This window comes from Emys orbicularis, chromosome 4, assembly GCF_028017835.1.
Source record: "Emys orbicularis isolate rEmyOrb1 chromosome 4, rEmyOrb1.hap1, whole genome shotgun sequence".
Classification (NCBI taxonomy): Eukaryota; Metazoa; Chordata; order Testudines; family Emydidae; genus Emys; species Emys orbicularis.
Genome location: NC_088686.1, coordinates 102,423,441 through 102,432,744, shown reverse-complemented (window position 1 = coordinate 102,432,744; position 9,304 = coordinate 102,423,441). Strand labels below are relative to the sequence as shown.

General features: G+C 46.8%; 1 protein-coding gene across 1 annotated transcript in view; it reads right to left on the bottom strand.

The window, feature by feature from the left end:
• Positions 1-779: 779 nt before the first annotated feature.
• SCUBE2 (signal peptide, CUB domain and EGF like domain containing 2) overlaps positions 780-9,304 on the bottom strand; it is a 64,104-nt gene continuing 55,579 nt past the window's right edge. The window contains exons 21-23 of the mRNA XM_065403221.1: positions 6,940-7,092; positions 1,812-1,891; positions 780-932 (exon numbers count right to left, since the gene is read on the bottom strand). Coding sequence (XP_065259293.1) covers positions 780-932; positions 1,812-1,891; positions 6,940-7,092 — 386 coding nt within the window. The remainder of the gene's footprint in view (positions 933-1,811; positions 1,892-6,939; positions 7,093-9,304) is intronic.

Here is a 9,304-nt window from a genome sequence, read left to right as displayed (position 1 = left end):
CAGGAGCTGTTGCACCAATATTGGCTGGTGGATCAGTTTGATCAAGGTCTGATTCATCATTGCGGTACTCCCAGTTTATTCTAATATAACCACTGAAATCAAAAGAGAGACATCAGCAGAAACTGGAGCAATGCAGTGGTAAATCTGGTCCATAGAGTTCAGGCTGAAATTTCATCCTTAGTTTACTTTGCCATGCATAGGTACTGTACCTAGTATGAGACAGAGAGAGAAAAATCACAACTTGTGCAAAACTTGGATTCACTGGTTTGGGTTAAGACCATTTCAACCTCTGCTCTGAATTTCCTGTCCGTGAAGGTTTGAGAGGGACATCAAACTTGTTTTCACTTTCAGACAGACTGAATGTGAGTGCAGCTTTCTGGAGGTGACAAGCCTTAATTACAGCCCAGAGCCACACGGCAGTACTTAGCACGTCCACATTTATTAGCTTTTGTGTTACTGATGCAACAAGAGGGCAGAGCTCTGAAGATATCATGCCTGGCATCATTTGATTACAGAAAACATTCCTAGTCTCTAATCCAACAGACACTTAATCCGGAGAGCATCTTGTGACCTGAAAGGGATCATCTGGAAAGGAATCAAAATTCTGTTTGCCAAAAACATTTATATTAGCTGTGAAAGCCAAATTCTGCAAAAGAGCTAATTGGAGAGCTTCCCTACAGTCTCTCTGCCAGTGTGCAAAACACTCAGACACAGCTCCACCCATCACAATGCTCTGCCGCAACGTTAGGGGCTGTTTAGTGTTCAAAATGTAGGACCGGTTATTTGTAAGGTCTCAAAAATCTGGAAACTTTAGAGCGCAGCAGTCGAATAAAGGATCGTGGGAACATCTCTCTAGACTCTTGTGCTGTGTACTTGAAGTAGTTCTGCGGATGTGCCAAGACATCAAACAATGCCTTTATCAGCTTCTTATCCTGAAAAGGGTAAGGCAGATTTTTTACTGTCAAATTACAATCAGAGTCACCGACACTTAATCACCAATGATTCCATAACGGATTGTTTTAATAGAAGCAATGGCCTGGAATTTTTACTTTCCCATCACTAATGTGGGCTCTCAGATCTGCACAGCTGGAGTGAAATCCTGGTGAAATCTTGCCACTGACTTCAATGGAGCCAGGCTTTTGCCCCTGGTCTTTATTTCAATACTAGCAGATCCAAGCATTTACAGAAAGCAGAGTATTGAGTTGAGGTCTGACAGGCAAAATGTGCTTTTTGGGTTAAATCTACTCCACTTGCCTGAGTACTGGGCTCTGTATAAGGTGGAGTATGATGTGTGTCAGAGAAGTGAAATCAGTCTCTCCAATCCAGGGTTAATAACTGCAGGGCCCTCACTCCCTCCTTCAAGGCTGCTATTCTGTGAGCTGAAATAGCCGCCATTGTCTCTCCGTGCCAGTTGTGCAGGGCATTGGATCCAAGTAGATGTAAGCCTATATCCCCCTCCCCAAGCTTGGTCCCACTGCAGCCTTCCAAGATGGCCTATGTGAAGCCAGCCTGGAGATCCTTTTCCTGGCGCTTAAGAGATGCATAGGCACCCTTGTGCAGCTGCTCCACTCACCCCTAGGCAGGGGGCTTCATTGATGCTGAGGCCTGGGAAGGGGTGTGCACCGATAGAGCTAGTATAGAGGTCTTGGAAGGCATTAAAGTTGCTCATGCAGACAGCCCAAGAGAGGGCCTCAGTGAGGTGAATCCCATGTAGGGAAATAGCTTCACTAGCACAAGAAACTGTAATTTATCATTCTGTATTAATCTCTCCATTAATTCTCATACCAAAGATTTAATAGAGGAAAATTTACCTTAAGTATCTCTTGATGATTTTCAGATGCATAGAGTCTACCATCCCGAACTATGTCTTCTATTAGCTCCTGGTAATCCTCTGTTGGGGACACATATAAGCATTTGCCTGTTAGACTCAGCTGCATAATCAATGAGGGCCAAATTCTTCCCTTAACACACGAGTGAGCCGCTGGCCACTGGACACAACGGGAAGGGTGGTGGCCGTATAGGTTCACATGTAACACCAAACATCTGGCTCTCAAATTAGCAGTCTTTGGTATTCCAAATGACCTTCTATAAATACACTGTACTATTTATTAGGAGGACACAAGCTGAGCTATTCATCATCCATCTGTCAAAGGCAAAAGAAAGCAGCAGCAGCCTGGGACAGCTCTGTACTGTAACCATGTGGCATGCTTCAAACTTATTATGTTGCTAAAGAAATCCACACCAAATCCATCTTTAAATATTCTGAATCTTTTGCTGGCTTCTTCATATAATAATCAAAAACTTTCTTAAAGAGCAGTTACAGTTGATCCAGGGCAAAACCCTCCCAGGCAACAAAAGCCTTAAAAGGAAGGAAACTCCAAGCTAAGGGCGAGGTCTTCCCCCAACCAATGAATTACCCACTGTCGGTAAGACACTGCAGCCAACCAGAGAAGGGCCTTCTGCTCCCAGTGGGTACAGGGAAATGTTACACCTCACTCACGCTGTCTGACAAAGCCTTAACTCCAACCTCACCAACAGTGACACAGGTGCAGAGGAGACATCTGGGGTGAAGCTCTGGCCCCACTGAAGTCAATGTGTGTTTTTGCCATTGACTTCAATGGAGCCAGGATTTCACCCCTGGGATTCCAGGTGAAGGGATGAGATTTGGGAAGTTTTAAGGGTAAGCATGAGGTTGGAGTTAAGGGTGAAGGAGATGAATGTGTGCAGTCAGAGTCGCATTTCCAATTAGGCACAGTAGGCATGTGCCTAGGGGCGTTGGCATTCTAGGGGTGCCTAAAAGTTACACGTGGATTAAAAGTTTCATTTTTTACGGAAAACACGAAAGTCAGCTGTAGGCAAGGGGGGCGCTGAAGATGCTATGCCTAGGGGCGCATAAAGTGTAAATCCGGCCCTGTGTGCAGTACTGTGTGTCCCTCACACAGCCTGACCAGCTTCCTAAGGCTCATCAGATGTGCATCCCTGCCACCAAAGGAAAGATGCTGCTGACAGGAGAGGTTGTTGGGAGGAGGAGGGTTCCCCCCACCTCCTCTCACAGCCACAGGAACAGAGAAGTGGGACAGCAGCCAGTCCCTGGGATGGGGCTGAGTCCTGGTGCATCTTCCATTGCAGAGTAGGAGAGAAGGGCACGGGGAGCATCTCTAGTCCTCTTCAGAAATGCTGGCAGGGAGGGTGTTGCTAACTGCAGCACTCCACTGCCCCAGCACATCAGCCTCTATCAAAGCCTGTGAGCTTCAGGAGAGACTGCACCAAAGGGGAGCTCTTAGCTCCACTCCTACGCTGCCCTCTGCTACAGCTCCCTCCTTCCTCTCTGTTGAGGTTTCACAGGCAGAGTGGTTCACTGCACGTTCTGTGAATCACCATATGCTGCCTTTCTAAACCACAGCAGCTGGAGCTCGGCCGGATTCCCTTCAGCCGTCGGCTCTCAATCACCAATCTGTGCGGCTCAAGCCCCCCTTTGGAGTTAGTGGGGCACTGGCATGAATGTGCAGCACCAGGGGCGGCAGGTGAAACTTCCCCTGGGGGAGGCTAGCTCTTTGTCCCACCTCTTCTGCCACAGCCCTGCCCACACTCCACCCCTGCTTTGCCCCAGGCCCCGCCTCGGCCCACCACTGACTCGCCACTCACCTCTTCATCAACCCTGTGAGGTTCCCCCTCCGCTCACCTCCTCCCTCGCCCACCTGCCGCTTGCCCATCTGCTGCTCACATCCTCACCCCACTGCCGGACCTCCCCCACCCGCCACGAGACCCCCCCATACGTGCCGTGCAGCTCTCGCCGCTTGCCTCCACATCCAGTGCTCTAAAAAACCACCTCCACGAGAGGTGTAGCTCCCAGCGCTGGGGCACTGTTTACACTGGCACTTTATAGCGCTGCAACTTGCTGCGCTCAGGGGTGTGTTTTTTCACACCCTTGAGCGAGAAAGTTGCAGCGCTGTTAATTGCCAGGGTAGATAAGCCCTTAGAGGGGAAGAGGCGGGGAGGGGGGGGAACCACGGCCCAGGTGTCGGGCGACAGGAACGGCTGTGCTAGGGGAGGCATGGCCTCTCCTTGCCTATTATACCCGCCGCCCATGCGCAGCACAGTTTGAAGGTGTCAGGTCAAAAAGCATCTTCACAAAAGGGCTCCAAACAAAGATGAGATTCCACACCGACAATTTCAGAAGCAGGCAGTTTTTAAGGGGTTTGTGTTCATAGTAAATCCTCTGCTCCTCATTCCTTTGGAGAAAATGTAATCAGACCCCAAAGATCACATCTGGATGAGGTCTCACCCCTGCAGCCGCCTCAGTGTGCTGGATACAGGGGCCTAGAGTGAAGGGGCTCTCAAAGCTCCAGACTGGCTGGGGGAGAATTCCCAGGACTGCCCCCTGCAAGCCCTGGTGTATGGGGCATATGGGGAGCCAGGGCTGGGAGGAGAGTCCCGATAGTTTAGGTCAGCTACAAGGGTCATCAGCTGTTGCATGCTGTGGAGCTGCCTATTAGCAGCCCATGCTGTGGAGTATCACAAATTACAGCAGCTCTCAGAAGCTGTTTAAAATAATTTATGCTAGGGGCCATTCTAGTCCCTGGAGCAACCCCAGAATCAGGGAGCATAAAGGTATCTTAAAGCCAGCTTAGCCCCCGGCCCCAGGCTGTGAGTTTCTGTGCTGCACCTCTTAAGCCATGCAGCACAAATTCTCGCTGTCTGTTGAATTCAGGGGAAGATTGTATGGGTTCCTTGGAGATGAAGATTAACAAATCAGAATTGAATTGAAAATCCTGATTCAACCTGAACAGTGTCTCATTACCCTCCAACACAATCTAACGATCACCCTTGGCCAATAATACTGCTGTGGAATCCAGCCTCAGGATGACCAGGTTAAAATCTGACGGTTGTACCACTCTAAGCCACCAGTGGTTCCAGTTACAGCGGGACCCCAATTAATGGAACATCATTTCTTCAAAAATCCCAGTTATTGGAAACAGGCTTAAGTCCCCTGGTCCATTTTCAAGCTATCAAGCTATCTAAATCTATAACTATGGTATTGCTAGGACGCCTATTGCTATAATAACTGCTACTTATGTATAAAGGGCCTGACACAACTTCCATTGTCTTCAGTGGGAGCTGATCAGAACCAAAATGAATGCCACTGAGTGCAGCAAGACCAAATTTGGCCATGTCAGGGATGAAGATTTCAGTGCGTAAGTCTTTAAGTGTCACGTCAACACATTATTTCTTCTACTGTGGTAGCACCTACAGGCCAGGACCTTTTTGTGCTAGGACTTGACAGACATATAACAGACAGTCTGTGCCCCAAAGAGCTTACAACCGAAGTAAAAAATCAGACAACAAGCAGATATAGACGAGGGGGGGGAGGGAGAGGAGCACAAGGACACTGAGGGTATGTCTACACTGCCACGCTAGTTCGGCGGCTGGGGATCGAAGTTCCGTGTTCGATTTATCGCGTCTGGTGTGGACGCGATAAATCGAACCAGGAAGTGCTCGCCGTCGACTGCGGTACTCCAGCTAGACGAGAGGAGTACCGCGGAGTCGACGGGGAGCCTGCCTGCCGCGTGTGGACCGCGTCTGAACCGCGGTAAGTTCGAAGTAAGGTATGTCGAATTCAGCTACGTTATTCACGTAGCTGAATTTGCGTACCTTACTTCGACTTGGGGGGTAAGTGTAGACCAGGCCTAAGAGACAATACTGGTCAACAGAATAGGCAGTGGTCAGAGCATGCCAGCGGCCTAACCACTGTTGAGTTTTTGTAGGCAGCAGGCACAGGGCAGTTTTAAGGAGTGATTTAAAGGACACGGAGGTAGCTTTGTGGATATTTACAGGGAGCGGTTTCCATGCATAAGAGGAGGAAGTATGAAAGTTCTTGTTGGAAAATTTTACAAGCTGACAATCAGACTGTCATAATCTGCAGTACGGAGGTGGGAGTTGTTTATGTGCAATTACATTAAGTCCTCCGTTCATCCAACCGCTTGGCTAAGTGAATTTAATGCCAGATAAGCATAGCATCATATTTTTTGTCACTGGAAACACATTGATTTTACAATGTATAAATATGCAAAAACTTTCTATGTTGAGATGCAAGCAAAGTGCATTAAAATAAATACAAGCAGACTCTAATAGAAGTAAAGTCAGTCAAACTCAATGCTTCGATTGTCACATTTTAAGAAATACTCCCAAAATCATGCAGGCATAAGCCCTGGGAATGGCAACAAATTCAGATGGAGACAGGGTATTGTTTCTTTCTGTGAAGCTCCAAGTTTCTACAGACTTATCCCATATTGACCCAAAGAGCACAAGTATTCAGGGAGCAAATCATGTCCAATTTCACCTGCTTATCAGGAGACCTGTACTTGGGTGCCAAGTTAACTAAGAAAAGATTCAAAGGCTATTCACTGTTACTACTGTAATAACCTATTGCAAAGGAGCATCTTTTCCTTGCATGTTTTTGTGTCTTTCTTTTACATTATTTACTATATTATGAAATTAGCACACACAAAAAAAGGCTCTAAAACTTCTCCCAAACTGTTAATTTGCAGTTTATGAAACAACAGGGCAAAGCAAACCTAGGGCTTTGTATACACTGACATTTTTGAAGCTCCATCAGTGCTAGCAGAGCATGAATGGAAGCACTAGCATACACCAGCCAGAAGTGTTTTATCCACCTAGTCATCTAGACTGTCTCTGAGCAGAGTTTGACAACACAGTGGTAAAAATGCCAACGGCCAGTCTACGCTAACATTCTCATGGCCCTCATGTTAGACCATCAATAAACATAGACTAAGTGTCAATGCCCCAAACTGGAAGGGTTCCATTTTTTGAGAGTTCTATCCATTTTATAATGTGCTCCACCTACCCTCCAGGGATTGAAAGATTCAAACTCCCACTGTAATATTATACATTACTTATCACCTGTTAGTAGCAACTTACCATCATATGTTACATAAGGCACCTGGAATCCTTTGGCACTATTCCCTTCATTCGACTTGAACTGGATCCACAGTTTTTTAGACCTAGACGTGAAAGCTATAGGGCGTTCGTAGGTTTGGCAGGTTTCATATGTGGTCACAGAATTAGAGGAAGCTTCCAAAGAAAAAGGACAATATGCAGCTGTCAGACAACTCTTAATAGGCAGCAGGTTTAAAACAAATAAAAGGAAATATTTCTTCATACAACGCACAGTCAACCTGTGGAACTCCTTACCAGAGAATGTTGTGAAGGCCAAGACAATAACAGGGTTCAAAAAAGAACTAGATAAATTCATGGAGCTGGATCCATCAATGGCTATTAGCCAGGATGGGCAGTAATGGTGTCTCTAGCCTCTGTTTGCCAGAAGCTGGGAATGGGCGACAGGGGATGGATCACTTGATGATTACCTGTTCTGTTCATTCCCTCTGGGGCACCTGGCACTGGTCACTGTCAGAAGACAGGATACTGGGCTAGATGGACCTTTGGTGTGACCCAGTAGGGCCGTTCTTATGTTCTTAACTCTTCAGTTACTTAGCAATTAAAAAACCCATTAACCTATCGTGACAAAAATGCTTTTATGGTAGGAGGATAACCAGAATACAACAAGTTAAATAAGTGCAGTTTTACCCCTCGTTTTACAAGCATTAGTGTGCCAAGAGTTTGCGGTTAGTCTGAACTGTTTTGGGCAATAGCCAGAGCCAAATTCTGCTCTCAGCTACAGGAGACCAACTTCCACCCCAAGAGTCTAATTGAAAGGATAACTGCAGTTATTAGCTGAAATACTTTAGGGCTCTTTGCAGAGAAAATTCATCTGGCCTCTGGGAGGTGCAATCTCCCAGACAACAGGTTATCTGGCAGTGTGGCAGGCTGACCAAATCAGGAGACAGCCCAGCCCAGTGCCTAAGAGTATGTATACACAGAAAAAAGCTGTGCATGGACTAGCCTACCTGAGCTAGTTTGAATCCAGCTAGCGCAGGTAACAAGCAATGGAGACAGCACAGCATGGGTAGTACAAGCGCAGCACAGGCCCTGGGTAGGTGTTCTGGTCGCTTGCTCTCTCAGAAGCCTGCACTGTGCTGTGTTCACTGCTTGTTACCTGCGCTAGCTGGATTCAACCGACCTCGGGTAGGCCAGCTTCTGCTGCATAGACATATCCTGAGTGCAGGCACCGGGGAACCAGAGCTGCAGGAATTGAGGACTTGTTTGTGGACAGAGTGCTTGTGTCCGATCTCCACAATCCCTTAACAGAATCACATCAGTTCTCAGTTCAAGCTTCTTTATCCCACTGGCGCTGGGCAGCTTGAGGGGTGTTACTACAGCCCTACTGTAGCCCGATGAATGGTTTGTGGAGGAGGGGCATCAGGGGAGTGACTGGTCAGTGCAGGCTCTATTTTTTCTTTACCAGGTGACCTGCAGTTGGTAAGAGGGCCTCTGCCACCTTGATCCCTGTGAAGCAAATTGGAGGCTTGCTCATACCCTGACCATATAACTTGGCCCCATAATTATTTTCATAAAACATTTTTTTTCTTTTTTTCTTTTAGCTTTTTAAAAACATATTGCTTGTGAAATGTGCCAGCGCCAGAAACTGAAATGGTGTCTCCACAGCACATGTAGAATCAGACTCAGAAATGTAGGGGTGGAAGGGACCTTGAGAGGTCATCAAGTCCAGCCCCCTGCCTGGAGGCAGGACCAAGTAAGCCTCGAGCATCTCTGACAGGTGTTTGTCCAATCTGTTCTTAAAAACCTCCAATGATGGGAAATACACAACCTCCCTTGGAAGCCTATTCAAGAGCATAACTACCCTTGTAGTGAAAAAGCTTTTCCTAATATCTACTCTAAATCTCCCTTGCTGCTGATAAAGCCCATTACTACTTGTCCCACCTTTAGTGGACATGGAGAACAACTGATCACCGCCCTCTTTATAACAACCTTTAACATATTTGAAAACTGTTATCAGGTTCCCCAGATCTTTTTTAACTCAAGACTATATAGGCCCAGCTTTTTTTAAATCTTTCCTCACAGGTCAGGTTTTCTAACCCTTTTATCATTTTTGTTGCTCTCCTCTGGACTCTCTCCAGTTTATTCACATCTTTCTGAAAGTGCGGCACCCAGAACTGGACAGCACTCCAGCTGAAGCCTCACCAGTGCAGAGGTGAGCGGGACAATTATCTCCTGTGTCTTACATACGATAATCCTGTTAACACACCCAGAATTATATTAGTCTTTTCCTCAACTGCATCACACTGTTGACTCATGTTCAATTTATGATCGTCTATAACCCTCAGATTCTTTCCAGCAGTACTACCACCTCACCAGTTATTCCTCA